This window comes from Corythoichthys intestinalis, chromosome 16, assembly GCF_030265065.1.
Source record: "Corythoichthys intestinalis isolate RoL2023-P3 chromosome 16, ASM3026506v1, whole genome shotgun sequence".
In the NCBI taxonomy this organism is placed as follows: Eukaryota; Metazoa; Chordata; class Actinopteri; order Syngnathiformes; family Syngnathidae; genus Corythoichthys; species Corythoichthys intestinalis.
Window position 1 is genome coordinate 17,760,928 of NC_080410.1, and position 21,144 is coordinate 17,782,071.

General features: G+C 38.5%; 1 protein-coding gene across 4 annotated transcripts in view; it reads left to right on the forward strand.

Annotated features, from left to right (window-relative positions):
- LOC130931887 (neurabin-2-like) overlaps window positions 1-21,144 on the forward strand; it is a 76,166-nt gene that overhangs the window by 26,651 nt on the left and 28,371 nt on the right. For all 4 annotated transcript variants that reach the window (XM_057861072.1, XM_057861075.1, XM_057861073.1 and 1 more), the window contains exons 6-10: window positions 10,429-10,561; window positions 12,697-12,817; window positions 16,915-17,019; window positions 17,260-17,395; window positions 19,785-19,928. In XM_057861072.1, the coding sequence (XP_057717055.1) occupies window positions 10,429-10,561; window positions 12,697-12,817; window positions 16,915-17,019; window positions 17,260-17,395; window positions 19,785-19,928 (639 nt within the window). The remainder of the gene's footprint in view (window positions 1-10,428; window positions 10,562-12,696; window positions 12,818-16,914; window positions 17,020-17,259; window positions 17,396-19,784; window positions 19,929-21,144) is intronic.

Consider the following 21,144-nt stretch of genomic DNA (forward strand, 5'->3'; position numbering starts at 1 on the left):
GCACACATCAACTATATGTCAAACTATGGCCAAGAATAGTGTTCATGGGAGGACTCTACAGAAGAAGCCACTGCTGTCTAAAATAACATTGCTGCTCGTTTAATGTTCGCAAAAGGAACTTGGACACTCCACAGAAGTCTTGGCAAAATATTTTGTGGACTGATGAAACCAAAGTTTAATCGTTTGGGATTAACACACAACATCATGTGTGCAGGAAAAATGGAACAACTCACCAACATCGACACCTCATCCCCACCATGAAGCATGATGGAGGGAGCATTATGATTTGAGGCTGTTTTGCTGCCTCAGGGCCTGGACAACTTGCAATCATTAATGGAAGAATGAATTCAAAAGTTTATCAGGATGTTTTGCAGGAAAACCTAGCTAACAGCTGAAAAGAGGATAGATGCTGCAACAAGACAATGAACCAAAACACAGAAGTAAATCAACTTCAGAATGGTTTCAGAAGAACAAAATACACTGTGGCCAAAGTCCAGATTTGAACCCAATTGAGATGCCGTCGCATGATCTAAACACAGCGAATCATGCCAGACATTTTAGGAATCTGGCTGAACTACAGCAGTTTTGTGAGAAGAATGGGCCAAGATTAGTCCTGATCGATATGCCTGACTTATCTGCAGCTACAGGATATAATAAATGTGGTTGTTCGCTTACTTATTTTTACCCCTTCTGTCATTGTTTGCATACTATCCTCATTAAAATATGAAAACTTGTATAAATGTTTGGATGATTTTAGTTAAAGCAGACATTTTTTTCATCTGTGTGATTCTGACAAACATCACATCACATTTGATGGTGATTTTATGCAGAAATGTGAGATATTCCAAAAGGTTCGGATACTTTTTCATGCCACTGTACATTCTTTTGGAGGTTTTTTTAGGGGGGTGTTGTATAGTTTAGTATAGTTTTACATTTTTCATTTACACCACCCCGCCCCGCCCCCCAAGTTGTTTTACATGTTTGTTGATGTTTCTATGTCACTATGGAAAGTTTGTGACTTCATGAGTGTATTTCTTTGGGAGGGCTTTTAAGCCTCATACGCATGCACATACACGCACCCACACATCAGCTCGCATTCACTCAGCTCTAAAGTTACTCAACAGGAAGGAAATGTGACAACAGGAAGCAGTTCAATAACCCTGCACTCAAACCTTCTTTTGTGTAAGTATGGGGGTATAGCACTGTATCGGAAGCAATGTAAATAATTATGGAGCCCACAAGCTTTGGCTGTGTCTGTCTTTCGACTCACAACCAAACCTATTAGCATATCAGATAGAAAGAGAGCGAGTCAGTGGTATTGCCAAAATCACAACAGGCAAGGCTGGGGTTGCCACAGAAACGGAGCCATGTGATCATAGAGATGGTCATCAGGGAGGGAGATGCTGCTGGCCTTTTAGAGGGAATGGGGAGGGGCATAATTAACTCAATGGTTGCCATTTATAGTAGAGATCAACCGATATGGGTTTTTCAGAACCGATATGGATTATTAGTAGTTAGAGTAGCCGATAACTGATTTTTGGAGCCGATATTCATTTACATGAATTCACATGACACATGAATTTACATGACATTCTTAGAGTAGCCGATAACTGATTTTTGGAGCCGATATTCATTTACATGAATTCACATGACACATGAATTTACACGACATTCATTACAGTAAAAGTGTAAAAATTTGCGTACAAAAATTTAATAATGCAAACACTAAACTTCATTGAAATGCCTAAAGCATGTTTATTGAATCACACATACGCCATATAAAATGATAGCTCTAGAAGTGCCTGAATTTGAGTTTCTGTCCGTAGCTTCTCACACTAGAAAACCTTTCCTCTCACACTCCAGTGTGTGTGAGGACAGCTTCTTCTTCGGAGCCTCTTCCTCTGCCGCTTGGGGAATGGCGTGATTCGTTGGTAGAGTAGTCGTTCCCCAACGTAGAGGTTGTGGGTTTGATTCTCTGCCCTGTTGACCTTGTCAAAGTATCCGTGAGCAAGATACTAAACCCCACCTTGCTCCTTGGTGCTGCGTCACCAGAAGGTACAGTGGGGAGAACAAGTATTTGATACACTGCCGATTTTGCTGGTTTTCCCATTTGCAAAGCATGTAGAGGTGTGTAATTTGTTATCATAAGTTCTTTTCAACTGTGAGGGACAGAATCTAATACAAAAAAAACAGAAAATCACGTATGATTTTTAAATAATAAATTTGCATTTAATTGCATGAAATAAGTATTTGAAACATCACAAAAATCGAACTTAATATTCGGTACAGAAACTTTTATTTGCTATTACAGATACCAAACGTTTCCTGTAGTCCTTGACAAGGTTTGCACACACTGCAGCAGGGATTTTGGCCCACTCCTCCATGCAGATCTTCTCCAGAGCCTTCAGGTTTCGGGGCTGCTGCCGGGCAACATGGACTTTCAGCTCCCTCCATAGATTTTCTATCGGGTTCAGATCTGGTGACTGGCCAGGCCACTCCAGGACCTTAAGATGCTTCTTACGGAGCCACTCTTTAGTTGCCTTGGCTGTGTGGTTTGGGTCGTGTACCCTTGGCAGAGAAGCAGCCCCAAAAAATGATGTTTCCTCCTCCATGTTTCACGGTTGGGATGGTGTTCTTGGGGTTGTACTCACCCTTCTTTTTCCTCCAAACACGACGAGCCGAGTTTAGACAAAAAGTTTTGGTCTCATCCGACCACATGACCTCCTCCCATTGCTCCTCTGGATCATTCAGATGGTCAGTGGCAAACTTCAGACGTGTCTGGACATGCACTGGCTTCAGCAGCGGGACCTTGGGTGCGCTGTAGGATTTTAATCCATGACGGTGTAATGTGTTTCCAATGGTTTTCTTCGAGACTGGTTCCAGCTCTCTTCAGGTCATTGACCAGGTCCTGCCGTGTAGTTCTGGGCTGATCCCTCACCTTCCTCATGATCAGTGATGCCCCACGAGGTGAGATCTTGCATGGAGCCCCAGAACGAGGCAGATTGACCGTCAACTTGAACTTCTTCCATTTTCTAATAATCGCTACAACAGTTGTTACCTTCTCACCAAGCTGCTTGCTTATTTTCCTGTAGCCCATCCCAGCCTTGTGCAGGTCTATTGTTTTATCCCTGATGTCCTTACACAGCTCTTTGGTTTTGGCCATTGTGGAGAGGTTGGAGTTTGTTTGTTTGAGCATGAACAGGTGTCTTTTATACAGGTAACAAGTTCAAACCGGTGCAGTTACTTCCGGTAATGAGTGGAGAACAGGAGGGGTTCTTAAAAAAGGGTATCAAATCAAATACTATATCAAATCATCATCATATCAAATACTTATTTCATGCAGTTAAATACAAATTTATCATTTAAAAATTATACAATGTGATTTTCTGGATTTTTGTATTAGATTCCTTCCCTCATAGTTGAAGAGAATTTATGATACAAATTACAGACCTCTACATGGCTTGCAAGTGGGAAAACCAGCAAAATCGGCAGTGTATCAAATACTTGTTCTCCCCAATGTAGATGAGAATATAGTGTGAAGCGCTTTGAGGGCCTTAAAAAGGTGGAAACGTGCAATACAAGTGTAACTCAATTAGAGCTGAAACGAGTACTCGAGCAACTCGAGTAACTCGAGTTTAAAAACTGATCCGAGTAATTTTATTCACCTCGAGTAATCGTTTATTTTGACAGCTCTAAGCATCACGTTTTGCTCGGACCACTTTTAATGCGGGACAACGCGCTGTCACGTGCGGAGAGGAAGAAGGGGGAAAAAAAAAAACTTACTGCAGCCGACAGCCGCCACAAACGACGCCGACGTTGCTAAATACTAGCCCGCACGATGCTACGTTGGTACAGGTAGCGTCTCATGCGTCTCATAGAGATCACATGTATGTTGAACTAGATGCTAAATGACAGACTCGGCCGCGTCTGGGCAGCTTTAGTGAACAGCCGCCATCTTAAAGCAGTACAGCGCTAAGCGCTAATAAAGAGCGCTAAGCGCTAATAAATAAGATTAACGTTACTGTTCTGAAGTAACGTTAGCCCTGCGGAGGGCTAGGTTTCTATTAATTATGACCACTGTCGATGCTTGGCTAACGTGTCTTACATACAGGCTTTAACATAACATAGCATTGTGGAGTGATGAGGGTGTAAAAAAAAACTTAATCATGCTAACTATCAATTTTAGCTCAGTAGTCATTGCTGGATAAAACACCAAGTAGCACTGGTGCTAATGTGCTCCAATACAGCCTGTATCACACATTTATTTTGAACACTGCAAAAACTCAAAATCCTATCAGGACTTGCAGTTTAGACTAACTTAAAACTTAACTAGAACTTAAAAATGGCTTGACACAAAGAGAAATTCAATTGAAAGACGTGGGAAAAAATCCAAACTTTTAAGTGATGTGTGTTATCAAGCATAACGGCATTTTTAGGTAAGATATATATAATTTTTTTTGTAATAAGATCTAAAGTTTTTTGAGTGAAAGCAGTGAATAGTCTTTTTTTCTTTTCTTTTTTTTTTAGTTCTAGTTCCATCTGAGATGCAATTGTTGGCTGTTTTCAACAATATACATCAAAAATAAAGACATTGATTGACTGAAAATGGTTCAAAATTAGATGAAATATCTTGTTTTCTCATGTATATTTATAATTGCTCTTCACCTAAAAATATATTTGTTTTATCCGATTACTCGATTAATCGATAGAATTTTCAGTCGATTACTCGATTACTAAAATATTCGATAGCTGCAGCCCTAAACTCAATTTAATATTATCATCAGAGGATGGGGTGAATACTAGTGCAGGAGACAGTAGGCAGGAGAGAGTTGCGCGTCTGTTTCTTGGCCGAAAATACCTCAGTTTTAAATTGATTTTTTCATATCAGCCGGTCGGATTAAAAAAAAAAAAAAAAAAAAAAAAAAAAGGCAGATACTAAATAACATCAAATTTGCAAAGATCAGCGCTGATAATCGGTCTATAGCTAAATGATATCGACAGACGTCCACTCCATTTAGGCTGGGAGCGAATGAATGAATGTGCCTGCTCAGTTAAAACTGATTGGATGTCTACTAGTGATAAACTAATTTAAATTCACAGCACAAGAATAAAAAGAGCTCATATGATTGGATGTCCATCATTGGTAATGGCACTGAAAGATTTAGTAATGGGATGAGTTCATGAGTAATGAATAATGAGTTTAATGAAGGAAAATGTTAGCGCATGCTAAGTAAGCATAAAAAAATCATATATTTGTTTGTTTTGACTTCCTTGCTACAATTAGCAAGTGTAATTTGTTCAACTTATTTTCAATTTCTGTCTCAAATACACAACGCATACTGTATGAAAAGAAACACTACTTTGGTCTTGAGGCTTTAAACTGGTGCCAGTACTTACACAACACTGGTGATCTTATTACAAGACAGTGAGCCAAAGTATTTTGAAAGTAGTAATTTTATTATTTATTGCTGCTTTTATTCCAAAGTTTCAAGTCATTTACCCACAAGTGTAGGTTTTTGCTAGGCTTGGGTGATAAATCGATATAATGAATAAATTGGAGGTTTTTTTGTTTAATTGCGGATGATTCAAAAAATTAATTTCGAGGTTTTTTTTATGTTGTTGTTTGTTTTCGTACAAATAAAGAAAGTCTAGCAACCAATTTATTCAATGGACTATTCGGTGAAAAAGTTTGTTTTTATGTGAAGTTATTACTTACTTACATTTGGGGGCTGACAGCACAAATAGGAGGAGAGAAATGATATTTCAGACAGAATTTTTGCACTTCATTAAAGTTTTGTTGTTTATTTGTTGTTACTTTCGCCCCCCAGTCAAAATTAATTGGATGTCTGGCGCTGTCAATGGCAGCCAGTTCAATGAGTGCCCTATAAGGGCTTAAACATTTTTAGCTTTCTCTGTCTGTTCATATTATCTCCTTTAAAAAGTAGCGGAGGGAGAAGAAAAAAAACGTAAATCTAAATTTTTTTGTGAAAAATCCTGAAATTTTATTCTCGACCCTGCACCCCAGCCCTAGTTTTTCTAGTAATAATGTACTATATTTAAATGTATATAGTGAAAGAGGCATGTACTTTCAGATTTAAGGCTGTCTACATTATTCTAATTGTAGTCAATAATATATTGGCCATACTGTATTTTAAAATGAAGGTTCTGTCGCAAGTCCCTCTTTTGCCTCTGCCCACTCTTCATCTACCCACATATCTGTTTTGTTCTTTCTGTTATTCATTGTTCAAACTGAATTCCTGTCATGTCTGGTCATGTGAACGTTCACTTGGGCTCTACGTTGTGATCTTGTGACAGTTTACGTCAAAATTCCCACAAGTGGGAGGATTTCATATCCCTCTTTTACTTGCTGCAACCTGCCATGATGATATTAAAATTCTGTTTTGAGACTTTGGCTTTCAGGACAATTTAAGTCACACGTGTACAGATAATGATCATTTTACTCATGAAACACAACAAAAAGCTACCCTTTATCAGCTTTTTAAGATTTTGCTACTTTTATTTTCCTTTCAACTTTCTTTTGGTAGAATTCAGTAATCCAGTCCAGGCATCCCCCAAAAATTTACTCAGGTTCTATTTCACACGAGCTATAATCTCACAGCACATGGCAATTTCAACTGCATCATCCACAGAGACTCCAGTTTGAAATTGTCTGTCAATTTGCCCATCACAATAGTAACCCTGTATATTGTATATGTAAATGTATATTGTGTGCCTGTTCTCATACATGTTCTGCACTAATCTAACATATTTTGTTGCTACTTGAAGCTGGGCAATATGCCCCCCGCCCCCAAAAAACTCAGATTTATTTCACAAAATTGTATATAAATGTTTTTACTTTAACATTTTTATTTATTTAGTTAGTTATTTACTTCCTTAAAGGAGACATAAGAAAGAAAGACAGAAAGCTAAAAACAAGTTTAACCCATTTCGGGCACTCATTGAACTAGGCCTACACAAATTATTGTTTGAACATCGCCATCACAATGTGCGCATACGCAATAGTCCCTGCGCAGGACGTGCTGTTTTCTGTATTTTTTTAAACTCATTTGCTCCCAAAAACGTATGAATACGTTCTAATTTTAATTGCTTCAGTGTCTCAAAAACGTATTTAAACGTCTTTTGCGTTTTTTTTTTTTTCACAAGAGACATCTCTAGGTTCTGATGCAAGTTCGCTCCAAAGCACAAGGCTCAAAATCCATTTTAAAGCAATAAAACTGGCCACTGGAGGGCAGTAGTGCATTTAGTAATAACTCATATTGGACCTTGAAAGGAAATGAATGAAAAGAAACAGTCAGGAAACGGAAGTTGGAAGAAGTAGGAAGCGTGAGAAAAATGTGGAGAATGATGTAAACACAAAGCACATGCCCCACACAAGTTCCCTAGGTGAATTCTGTTATGAGGTAGTGGTCACTACAAAAGAAAGAGTCAAAAAAATCTATCTTGATGAGACAGACAGGCAGTGATGAGGGAAAAATTTACCCCGTCTGCCGATACAGCCGCGGCCACAACTGCGTCATCTCTCAGTTAAATAGCTTAGTTATGTCTAAATAAATTGTTACTTTGCTATCAAAAGCTCTATTTGTCTTGTTGTTCATGTTATTTTATAGACGGAAAACATTATTCAGATGTTTGGGATGTCACTGAATCAAAAAATAGCTGTGTTAAAGTCAAAGTTATGTTTGAAATGTATGCTTTTAAGAAAAAGCTCGATTTCTGTTTTTTCATCAGAAATTGGAAAACTGCTCAAACTAAGCTATTTTCCAATGCTGATATGTAAAGAATGGAAAACTACTTTTTTTCCTGCTGAAAGAAGAGAGTCTAATCTTTCTTTTGGCGGGTTCCATGTTTATATAGCAATAGAACAGAATTTCTGCGGGCCTTGCAAAATCTGTCAAAATCCAGTAAAACGGCCAGGAGCGAAGGGGGTTGCTCCGGTGAAAATGGCTGGGAGTGAATGAGTTAATGTCAACTTTTGTTTTTCTTCATAAAAGCAGTAATTGTGCAGAGACGTGGCTTCCTAGATCCCTTTTTATTATACACCAATCTTCATCATTCACATATAAATCCCCTTAGCTTGGACTAAATGGTATTATATGAATACTAGGGATGTCCTGAACGCATGTTTTTGCACCCGAGTCCAATTCACCTGATTCTGAGAATCTGCCGAGACCGAGTCCCGATGCGATACTGAAAAACCTTTTTTTTTGGCTTTGACGCTCATGCTACCGAGAACAGCCTCTCACTTACACAATGAATGAGTTGCCACAGCACACTTCAGACTGAGTACCAAGCTTAACGATGATTAACACATTTGTGCTTTTGATCGTAGAGCTACCGAGGCGATCAAGGCTACAAACCTGTCAATCAACATTAACTTAAAGTACCAAACGCTAGCTGCATTGGCGACTAAGAGAAACAGTTTGGTTGCACTGCTTTTCAGGAATGAGCGTGAGAGGCTGTACGAGCATGAAGTACAAAAGCATAAATCCATTTTTTAAATTAAAAACCCGATTCTGATCCTCTGAAAAATGGCGCAATCGGCCCAATTTCCGATCATGTGATTGGATTGGGACATTTCTACTGAATACAATGTGGTCGTAGTGAGTCAAACAAAGTCTTCCCAAGCAGAGCTATTCAATTCAAGGTGAAAATTCTTTTAGTTTTACTATCGCAATATATATCACAATATACCGCAACCCCCCCCCCCCCGCCCCCCCCCCCCCCCCCCCCCCCAAAATCGCAATGTCATTTTTTTCCAATATCGTTCAGCCCTACATTGAACTCATTGACTCCCATTGACGGCGCTAGATGTCCAATTCATTTTGACGAAGAGGGGGCGAATGAACTTGAATGTATGAATGAAGAACCACATCATTCATCCCAGGCAAAGTGCAATGGAGTCTCATGCCGTTAATGGCACTGAGATAATGAGCACTCACTGCCAGTCCTCAAAGTTTAAATTAATTGGACGTCTGTCCTTGTCAATGGCAGGCAATGAGTTAGAAGCTATGAAATTTAACGACAACAAAAAAAAATTTCTGAGTGTTATTGTCGTCCATAATCAGAACATATTTTTGATTTTACTCCGTTTTTAATGTTAGTTTTGTGAAGTTTTGATTAATTCATAATTTTGTTTAGTAGAAAATGATATAAAAATGAATAACAGGAAAATATATAATAATAATTGAGATCTGGCATTACATACCGTAACGTCTAGACCGCGAATATAAGACGACCCCTACTTTTTTAGTCTTATTTTAATGCCAAAAACACCGTCTTATATTCGGGCCAATACGGTATATGGACATATGTCCACCTGTAGGCCACACTTGTATACCAAATGTTAATATTGTGACTTACATTACTCAAAATGTGATGTCCACATACTGTATGTCAACGCGTAGTTAAGTTTTGTAGGTTAGGTTAGGTTTTAGATTAAATTGTTTATTACCAAAAGCTAACAATATAAAACTGGAACAACACAATGTTTTTTTTTTAAATGATCCGTGATAAAAACTCAAATGAAATAATAAAATAGAATGAAATAATTTATAGCCCAGGCCTACTGCTACTACAAATTTCCTCTTACTGTACCTCAGCTCCTTACTTGGCACTCCTTACTTGATGTTTTTTTCTAAATCCACAAAGACACAATGCGGCTCTGCCTGACCTTCCCTGTACTGCTCCATTGCTATTCACAGGGCAAAATGGCCTTTGTGGTGTTATTTCTTGGCATGAAACAATAGTGTTGCTCAATGTTTTGTTTCAACCTGGCCTTCACTACAGTTTCTCAAGTTTTCATTAGATGGCTCAAGAACTTAATTCCTCTGTAATAGCTACACTTTGCCCATAAGCCTTGGGGCTAAATGAGTAAAAAAAAAAAAAAAAAAAAAAAAAATTAACAGATTTTTCTGGCTGATGTTGCAATTTTGATTCGATGTACCATTTTCTTCAAATCAAGCTTCAGTACAAAATTTACAATATAGTCATTTTTACAAACATGACATAAAATGACAAAATACCAATAGATTATTAGTGTGTGAGGCAGCCCATTGAATATGCAACAAGTGATCCTGAAATGCTTCAACCTACTGTATGTGCACATGACTGCGTTTATGTCACCTCTGACTATAACGAATAATAGTGTTGGCCACAGCCATTTTCTTCCACTTTGAAAAGTTCATCCGTCCTGTTAAATCTGCTCTAATCGCCACTCTGGAGTCATCCAACTCAGTCTAGTTGGATGACACAACATTTCAACTCTCATTTCGTGAACAACCACTGACAACTTCCATCATCGCTCTTTTCGCTTCAGAATCATTGTAGGCCTCACATCCCATTGAACAGGATCAACGGTGGATGTAAATTGATGGATGGGTGTATTTTCATACGTTTGACTCTGTGTAGGTATTCGCCACCTACTGTAATGAAGACTACGATCGGCGTAATGATGACGTGGACCCCATGGCAGCGTCGGCTGAGTATGAGCTGGAGAAGAGAGTTGAGAAGCTGGATCTGTTTCCTGTTGAGCTACAGAAGGGTGAATACATATACACACTTCCCTACACTTACTCACACACTACAGTGACTGAGTCACTCAGACAGGCCTCTTGTGTAACCACACACACACATACAGTGAAGAAAATACGTACAGTATTTGAACCCCGTGCTGTTTTGCAAATTCTCCCACTTAGAAATCATGGAGGAGTCTGAAATGTTCATTGTAGATGCATGTCCACTTTGAGGGAGATAATCTAAAAACAAAAATCCAGAAATCACAATGCATTTTTTTTAACAATTCATTTGTGTGATACAGCTGCAAATAAGCATTTGAACACCTGTCTATCAACTTGAATTCTGACCTTGATAGACCTGTTGGTCCGCGTAATAAAAGTCCAACTCTATCTTGAATCGGATGTGCTTGTTTGAAGTCGATAGCAGCATAAAGTGACCTGTCCACCCCATTCAATCAGTAAGACTCAAACTTGTAACATGGTCAAGACTGCCGGGCTGTCCAAAGACACCAGAGACAAAATTGTTAACCTCCAAAAGGCTGGAAAGGCCTCCGGGGCAACTGCCAAGCAGCTTGGTGAAATAAGGTCCACTGTTGGAGCAATCATTAAAAAATGGAAGATGATAATCATGACGGTCAATCTCAATTGGAGTGGAGCCCCCAATGCCCCGTGGGTTCTCAATGATCCTAAGAAAGGTAAGGAATCAGCCCAGAACTACACGACAGGAGTTGGTCAATAACCTGAAATGAGCTCGTAGCACCATTTCCAAGGTTACTGTTGGTAATACACTAAGACATCATGGTTTGAAATCATGCATGGCACGGAAGGTTCCCCTGCATAAATCAGCACATGTCAGGGCCCGTCTTAAGTTTGCCTATGACCATTTGGATGATTCAGAGGAGTCATGGGAGCAAGTTTTGCGGACAGATGAGAGTAAAATAGAACTTTTGGTCATAATTCCACTAACCGTGTTTGGAGGAAAAGAATGATGAGTACCATTTAAAAAACACCATCTCTACTGTAAAGCATGGGGGTGGTAGCATCATGCTGTGGCGGTGTTTTTCTGCGCATGGGACAGGAGGAGTGCACTCTATTAAAGAGAGGATGACTGGGGCCCTGTATTGTCAGAGCATTAAAGATAGGTCGTGCCTGGGTCTTCCAACATGACAATGACCCGAAGCACACTGCAAAGAAGTCAAGGAGTGGCTCTGTAAGAAGCATAACAAGGTTTTAGCATGGCCCAGCCGCCGATCTCCAGACCTAAACCCAATAGAAAACCTTTGGTAGCTCAAATTCCGTGTTACTCAGTGACAGCTCAGAAACGTGACTGATGGGTCGGCCGAGATCCCTCCTGCAAAGTGTGCAAACCTGGTGAAAAACTATAGGAAACGTTTGACTTCTGTAATTACAAACCAAGACTACTGTTCTAAATATTAACATTTGTTTTCTCAGATGTTCAAATACGTATTTGCAGCTGTATCACAAAAATAAATTGTGAAAAAAATCATACATTGTGATTTCTGGATTTTTCTTTTTTGATTATCTCTCACAGTGGACATGCACCTACGATGAAAATTTCAGACCCCACCATAATTTCTAAGTGGGAAAACTTATTTACTTAAACTTATTTTCTTCATTGTACAGACACAAAATTATGACCACATGCACAATAAGATGTTAGGAAAAGCTTTCATTGTGATGCGGTGCAATACTATACCAGTACAACTACAAAATACAGTATTTGTAATCATTTCTTTTCTGACAGTGTCAACAATAATGTGTTACTAAAGTAATGTATCCTTAATGTTGAATATTTCATCCATTTGGTCAATGTATGTCCACTGTATCTGACAAGGCGCTGCTGTTAGTGAACATACATGGATATATCTATTGGCTAACAACTCTGTCATCCCATTATAGGATTAAAATCAATGGGGATTAGCCTAATTAGGAGTGTAAATCTGGAGGTGATGGAATTGAACTAGCGACCATCCCTCGATGACTACACTTCACTTGAAATCAAAACAGTTTCACACCAATAGCTCAAAATGTTTTTTTATGTAACTGTCTGAGATTAAATCCACCAATTTCCCTTTGGAATCACTAAAATATCAAGCTATACAGTTACATATGATACTGACACTGTCTGTGTCTCTTTCAGATAACGACGGCCTGGGAATAAGTATCATAGGAATGGGTGCAGGAGCTGATATGGGTCTGGAGAAACTGGGCATCTTTGTCAAAACAGTTACTGAGGGTGGAGCTGCGCAGCGAGATGGCAGGTAAAGGGTTGGTTCAATTAAGCCTTCTCTAGGAGGATATAAAGCCCTTTTGGTTGTAGTTCAACTAGGTGTCATTGTGTCTCAAATAAGGATGATTTAAAAAATTATATTCGTTTTTTTTTTTTTTTTGTTCTTTGTCTTTTGCCAAAAAAGGTAATCAGCCAATCAGCTATTCAAGCGATTAATCAATGAGAAATAAAGTGTTTCTTTGTGAAGTTATTACTTTGTATTTGGAGGCTGACAGCACAAATAGGGGAAGAGAAAAAGATATTTAAGACAAGAAGATTTGCACATTTATTTTTGTTTACATTTAAAATTTTTAAACACGTGACTATTTTTGGTAATATACAAAATAAATAAATAAATAAATAAAAAAAACACTACTTAACAGCGTCTACAAATGTGGATATCACATTTTAGGTCATATAGGCTACAATATTCACATATCGCCAACATGACCCATAAAGTGATATCCACAGATTTATATTTTACTATTCATAAATACAATTTTAATAAAATGTTATTAAAATCAGTATCAAGTTAACAGTTCAAAACAGTAAATAAAATACTCAAGTACCCATTTTGTATCAGCATCTTTAAACTACATTCAATTCATTTAATGTTGTGAATCAACCTTTAAAGTTGTTAAAATTGCTCCCTTTATTCCATAATTTCCCTTCTGTCTACTTTCGACATGTGAAAGTTTGAAAACTGTTTCACCATTTAAAGATAGATTCAAGTCAAGATTTTGCCGATTTAGGAGTATTTTAGATAAAAAGTTAATTAGGTTCGTTTGGAAGGTTCGCTACAACAGCCTTCCAGGGAAGTCTACTGATTTAAGATGGCGGCTGTTTACTAACGCCAGCAAGTCTGTCATTTCGCATCTAGTTTTCTATACGTGTGCTGCTAACGCCGTTGAGTCTGACATTTCCCATCTCGTTCTTTGTACATGTGATATTTACCGTAGCATTATGTCGGCGTAGTTTGTAGCAACATGGCCGTTTGTTTGAAGCGGCTGTTGCCCACAGTCATAAGTTGTCAGTCCATTCCTCATTGCGTCCCGAAGGCGCTTACTGTGTTTTAGTTCCGCTTTACTTGGCATATTTCAATAATCGGAATTTGGATGTTTGTGAATCGTTCTCGAATCTTCCACGACCGAATCACGAATAATCTAAGATTCAGAAATTTCGCACACCTGCCTAGCACTTTAAATGGTAGCCAATGAGTTCGATGAGTTCCATAGAAAGGGTTAAATTTGTTTGGGGCTTTCCCTGTCTGTTGTTCTTACTGTCTCTTGGAAAAAGTGGTTAGGAGAGAAAAAAAAAATCTGAAAAAAATCACGAATCAAATTTTTGGTGAAAAAAAAAATTGAGGATTTTATTTTTAGGCCATATTGCCCAGCCCTAGGTTAAACATTTGAGCTAGGACTGCCAGTTTCTGCTGCTGAAAGCCAAATGGATTTAGAAGGTTAAAAGAAAGGACATGCTTTTTGGTTTTGTTTTGTTTTGCTTTGTTTTTGTTTTTTTATTTGTTTCTCCTGCCTCGCCTGAGGCTAAAAGCTTAATTGTGTTCCCTCTAGAACGTTTCTTTGATCCTTTTGAATTTATAGTTCCTCTAAATGTCATACAATATTTGCTGCAGGGCTGTTTCTACAACTGCAAAAACACTAGGTTTTGTCACTTACAGATATCTGTGCGAGTATTATGTTTAACCAATTTTTCAGGATTGCTGGTTGATGTCAACTAATTTTACTCCGAACATTCAGTTAGATTGTTCCTATTAATTTTTAAATCACTTAGAGGCTGCTTACATGGTGACGCACAGACAAAAATGATTGAACACGACCCATTTCATGTTTGCATTAAATGGTCAAGTCTTGGTTACGTCTCCGTTCGAACAATGTCGCAATTCCGCGTGAAGACGATGTAGTATTCATGACAGGCCCTACAGGGCAGTGCAGTTTTACTAGGCGACAGCCAATGATGCATTTCCTTGACAGCAACCTCCTCAGACATCATTCCTGCCCACTAGGCCTGCACAATACCGTATTGGCCCGAATATAAGACGGCCCTGATTAAAAGACGACCCCCTCTTTTTCAAGACTCAAGTTTGAAAAAACTTTTTTAACACCAAATTCATTTTTATACAGAAAATAATTACAGTACATCTGAAACAAATGATTATAACAATATATTTGAGAGAAAAAGCTTATTTTTCCTCATTCAAATCTTAATAGCTGAACATTTAAATATGTAAACTAAAGTGCAATCACATTCGTAAATGAATGGCTTCTGGTTTTTGAAATGTAAATAAACCTATCTATTGTGATAAAACAACAAAATTGCAATAACTGCATTAACCATCAAAGTGAGGTCCAACTGTTACTGTAGTCTTGAAACAAATCTGAACAAGAAAATACATTGCAATAAAATAATGCAAACTGGTTAAACTTGAGAGTAGCTAAGATCTGTCATGAAAGAACATCACTCCTCAAGTTCAGCATTCGCTTCAATGATATCCGGCGCCATCTAGCGTCGTGAATGGGTATAATGTCTAGACCCCGAATATAAGACGACTCTCACTTTTTTAGTCTTATTTCAATGCAAAAACACCGTCTTATACTCGGGCCAATACGGTATATCGTTTGAACATCGCCATTGCAATGTGCGCATGCGCAATCGTCACATCGCAGGACGTGCAATTGTTTTTTAATTTTTTTCACATGTAAAGTTGTGTTTTACTTCATAAAAGCGGCAAGTGTGCAGATCCTGGATCTCTTTTGTATACAGCAAAACTGGATTAAATGGCATTATATAAATTAGAGATGTCTCCGATGTCTCGTGCCATTTTTCAGAGGATCGGAATAAGGTGAAAAGGATCGGGTTTTTAATGATAAAAAAAAAATCATGTTTTTCTGCTTCATGCTCGTGCAGCGCTACAGCCTCTCACCCTCCCTCCTGCTAAGGGAGTGCGACCAAACTGTTTTTCTTGGTCACCAGTGCAGCTGGCGTTTGGTACTTAACCTAAACGATGATTGACAGGTTTGTAGCTTTGATCTGGCCTGAGAAGCCTCGGTAGCTCTACGATCAAAGGCACAAATGTTTTAATCATCATCAAACTTTCAGCCCTGTCTGAAGTGTGCTGTGCCAACTCATTCAAAGTGTAAGTGAGAGGCTGTTGTTGGCAGCGTGAACGTCAAAATGTGGGTGTATTTGTGTGGACTCCCTCAAATGAATATTCTAAAGTGATTAAGAGTCTGATTAAAAGTATGGCGTTAAAGGTGAGGCGATGAAAAATGTGGCTCCGCCTACATTGTGTGCTGGTGCACCTTAAGCAAATAAGTTAGGTGCAACCGCAACCAATGCAAAAAGTAAGTGTGGAGCCTTGGCAATATATATTCCAATGTTTTTTTTTCCTAATATCGTTCAGGCCTATCCCAGACAGAGCTATTCAAGTTATCTGGTCAAAATTCTTCTAGTTTTAATAGCGCAATATAATATCGCAATATATCGCAAACCCCCCAAAAATAGCAATGGTAGTTTTTCCAATCTTGTTCAGGCCCACTGCCCACTCGAAGCAATGACGTCCACGTTTTTTTCTTTGGCTTCAAAAGGCACAAAAACACAAACATAAAATATCTATGAATTAAAAATATTATTAAAACAGGTAATTAAAGCCGACGTTCCGCCATGTTAGCTGTTTTGAATGTTTAGTAGCAGCGACTGCGCATGGCAAAAGTGACTGTGCGAGCGCTGATGCCATTGCCGTGAGACCGTCCCATTCATATGGTTACGGGACACAATCGTTGCATCTTGGTGTCGCAGCGCCACCATGTAAACGGTCCTTTAACCTTTCTGTTGCGTTGCTCACCACGTGCATTTTTCTCATTATCAGACACATTTACTTCCATTTGGCAAATTCGATCTTATGCGGCCTGTATTTGAATTTTAATATTTTGAAAACGGCCATTAATTGGTATTTTATTCACTTGCAGTCTATAATTTTTCACAAATTGTTCAGTTAATATATGCACATGCATCCAAATGTTAGTTTTTAAATTTATTATACATACATTGTGTTCTATCTTGCTCTTATAGGATACAAGTGAACGATCTAATCGTTGAAGTTGATGGGACCAGCTTGGTTGGTGTGACTCAAAGCTTTGCTGCTTCCGTCCTACGTAACACTTCAGGCACTGTCAAGTATGCAAAGCAATTACTTTTATATTGCCTGTACACGTCTGTCACATTTACAGTTTCATGTACGTTCATGTCTGTTTTTGTTGTTTTATATCTTTTTTATTCAGTCATTTTAACTACCAATAGGGTAGTTTTTTTCCCCTTATTTAATGTATTTGTGTGCTCTGTACCTTGTGAGTCAACCAAAATGTTTTTTGAAAAGATCATCTTTCAGACATCGATAATCTGTGACTTCATTTCCAGGTTTGTGATTGGTCGGGAAAAGCCGGGGGAGCAGAGTGAAGTAGCTCAGCTGATTCAGCAAACTCTGGAACAGGAGAAGTGGCAGCGAGAGATGATGGAGCAACGATACAAGCAGTACATGGATGATGATGAGGAGGTAGACAGCATTCTGTTCTTCATCAACGTTGGAAATGAAGGGAAATGCGGAATCGAATCAATTGAAAAAGCTTCCAATCGTATCTCTGTGGGAGATTTCATCCATAACTTATAAAAATATTTGTGAGGTATGAAGTCACAAATGTCAAAAATTAGGCGATTCTGACAGTTTGTGGTTATGGCTTTGAGCCTTGGTTTGCAGGATTCCCATTCCATCTACCCCATCTTGTGGTCAAAGAGGGGATAATCATCTTCACGTACTCAAATGTTTATGTCAAAATTACCTCGTAGTCCCCGTTGTTTTTTTAAAAATAATTATCGGTGCATTTTATTAAATTCAAGACTTCTCAAATCTACATTTTTGAAAACAATCTTTCCAAATATTAAATATTCACACATAAACAATTACTGAAGATTAAAAAAAAAAAGCTTTTTGTTGCAATTGCTGTATCTCTACACCCACCAAAATATGATTTCCACAGCAATTTTAAATCCTTTTAGACCCCACTCACCAACGTCACACAACGACGTGTCGCTGTATTGTGCCGCCGTATTGTCCGTCATTGTGTGTCCGTATTCTCGATGGTCTCAATTTATAGTGCAATTCATGGAAGCCCCGGTGCTTTCAGACGCTGTAAACTCATTGGATATGTTGCATAAAAGGCGTTATGTGGAAATGCTTTGGTCGATCCATTCGCCAGATCCATATTTGATGCCTAAATGGATATTTTTCGACCCGCTGTCTTCGCCATCTCTGCCTGACATCTGCTACCCCGATATCTACAACTATCTTGTCCACAGAAACTCAGCCTATTCTCATGAAACTTTGAAAAACTAAGAGCAGCACTCTAAGCAACATTACCTTTACTTCCAATTTTCTAAAATGGCGACAATTAGTTAAAAAAAAAAGTTGACTGCGATGGCCGACGCTTCAAGGATAGGTGGATATTGGACTATTTCTTCAATAAAATACTTAACAACTGTGACCGCCTCATTTGTAAAGAGACAGTCGCAGTTTTCAAAGAGTTCGATGTGACGCGATATTACCAAACAAGACACGCTGACATGTTCGACAAGATTACAGGGAAAATACACAGCGAGAAATTAAAGCAACTTGAAGCTAGTTTCATTTCACAGCAGCAGTATTTCGCAAGAGCCTGAGTGTCGAAAGAGAACACCACAAAGGCGAGATTGTTGAAATTATGAATTAAAATAATAATAAAGCAAATGAGACACACAGAAGGGCTTGCTAAAATTTGTTTAAATATATTGTTCTACGTAAATCAGCCAAGGTAGCCCCCCACATTTTTACCGCACCAAATCTGGCCCCCTTTGCAAAAAGTTTGGACACCCCTGTTTAACTGATGATCCGTAGACGAGGCCAGCTTCTTTCACTTGTTACCAGCTACAGTGGGGAGAACAAGTATTTGATACACTCACAATGGGAAAACCCACTGTAAATATTATTCAAAAAATAATGATGGTGGAAGAAATAAGCATCTTGAATTTGAAACTGTATGTTGTTGGCGATTAGCCTCCCAATGATCTTAATTGTGGTTGTCAGCCCAAAACCCTCTAAATATATATTAATTGCATCTTACCAGATATAAAATGACTACTACATAATCTGTGGTGATCGTTTAGTGCCCAGTTTTCTCGTCGAATTGCAGCAGTCCATCTCGCTCTCCTCTCCGGGTCTCTCGGAATACGGTAGAACTTCAAGTCTCTCCGTCTATCTTCTCTGTTACTGCAACCAACCGCCACACACGCCTTCACCATTTTGATTATTAATGTTAACGAGCAGAAAAACATTCCATAGTAGGAGGAATTTACGTAGCGGTAATGCGTAAACACGACGAGCTGACGGACAATATGGCGCGGAGGCGTGGTTATGACGTCATGTGAGTGGGGTCTATACTGTATCAAGTGTTGCAATGACTTGTCAAGTGTTGAATGATGTAAGACTTCTCTTCTGAAATTAATTTCAATACTAAAACTGCGAAAAATAGCACCTGGGTGGTCTGGCAATTAGATGTCAACTAGTTACAAACTAATTTAATTTGGGCGTTTAGTGCAGAAAATTGCATTAAATGGAACTTCAGTGTTTAAAAAAAGCGGTGCTCCGGAGGACGCAATGCCCTTTCTGTTTCCATAACGTGCGGGGACAGTGGTGGGTGCTATTATACCGTGAAGTCTGGCGGTCCCGATGAAAACTATAGGTAAAATGTAATGGTCTGTACCTCGCATTGTATTCTGCAGAAGGTGTTGAAATCTATGGAAAATTCCTTAACCCAGGAATCGCAAATTCTTGGGAAAATAACAACATGTACGAAGTGATGTGACAAACCCAATAACGTTAGTATATAATATTTCTTGTTGATATTTTCCAGACAGGTGAATATGCGACTGATGAGGATGAGGAGGTGAGCCCCATGTTTCCGAACTCTATTGAGGTTTTTGACCTGGCTGAGCACCAGGACACGTTGTCGCCTGTGGAGCTGGACCCGGAGAAGTTGACCCACAAATTCAAAGAGGTACATTTGACTTTATTCCTTTCGATCCTTTGAGTCATTTATTACAGAATGGTATTACTGTGATACCCCATTTTCAACCATCCTCAATGGGTGAGAAAATCCGTGATATAAGTTATTTTATGTTTTTTACTTTTCCCATTTACATCACACATCATCAGCAACAACCATAGACTTCATAATATATTAACGGGTCATGGGGCGCGGGGCCGATTAATAGGGGGCCTGCATTGTTGGCGTGGCCGTCAGAGCTGACCGAGTGGAATCACAGACAAACAACTTTTTTCGTTGCTTGTGAATAAATGCTTAAATCCCCTAATTCTTTATAGATATGGACGCAAAATAAATTTTTAAATCCCTGAATTCTTTATAGATATGGATGTAAAACAGTCTCAATTCTTGGTTAAAGGCAAAAAAAAAACAACAACATGCACTTGGCAATTTTTTTACGTTAATATTGTGAACTATAATGCTAGTCAGTAAGCAAATGTAGCGGCCGCCTTATGTAAACAGAGCTTTTCCGGTGAAAATTCTTGTGAATAAATGCTTAAATCCCTGAATTCTTTATAGATATGGACGTAAAACAGTCTCGATTCTTGGTTAAAGGCAAAAAAATGTGCAGTTAGCATTTATTTTACATGAATATTGCGAACAATGATGCTAGTCAGTAAGCAAATGTAGCAGACGCTTTATGTAAACAGACCTTTTCTGGTGAAAATTCTTGTGAATAAATGCTTAAATCCCTGAATTTTTTATAGATATAGACGTAAAACAGTCTCGAGTTTTGGTTAAAGGCAAAAAAGCTGTGCAGTTAGCATTTATTATACATGAATATTGTGAACTATGATGCTAGTCAGTAAGCTGATGTAGCGGCCGCATTACAACAAAGAGCTTTTTCTGTTGAAAATTCTTGTGAATAAATGCTTAAATCCCTGAATTTGTTATAGATATAGACGTAAAACAGTCTCGATTTTTGGTTAAAGGCAAAAAAACTGCAGTTAGCATTTATTATACATGAATATTGTAAACTATGATGCTAGTCAGTAAGCTGATGTAGCGGCCGCCTTACAACAAAAAGCTTTTTCTGTTGAAAATTCTTGTGAATAAATGCTTAAATCTCCGAATTCTTTATAGATCTGAACGCAAAACAGTCTTGATTCTTTGTTAAAGGAGCAAAAAAAAAACGCGCAGTCAGCATTTGTTTTATGTAAATATGTCA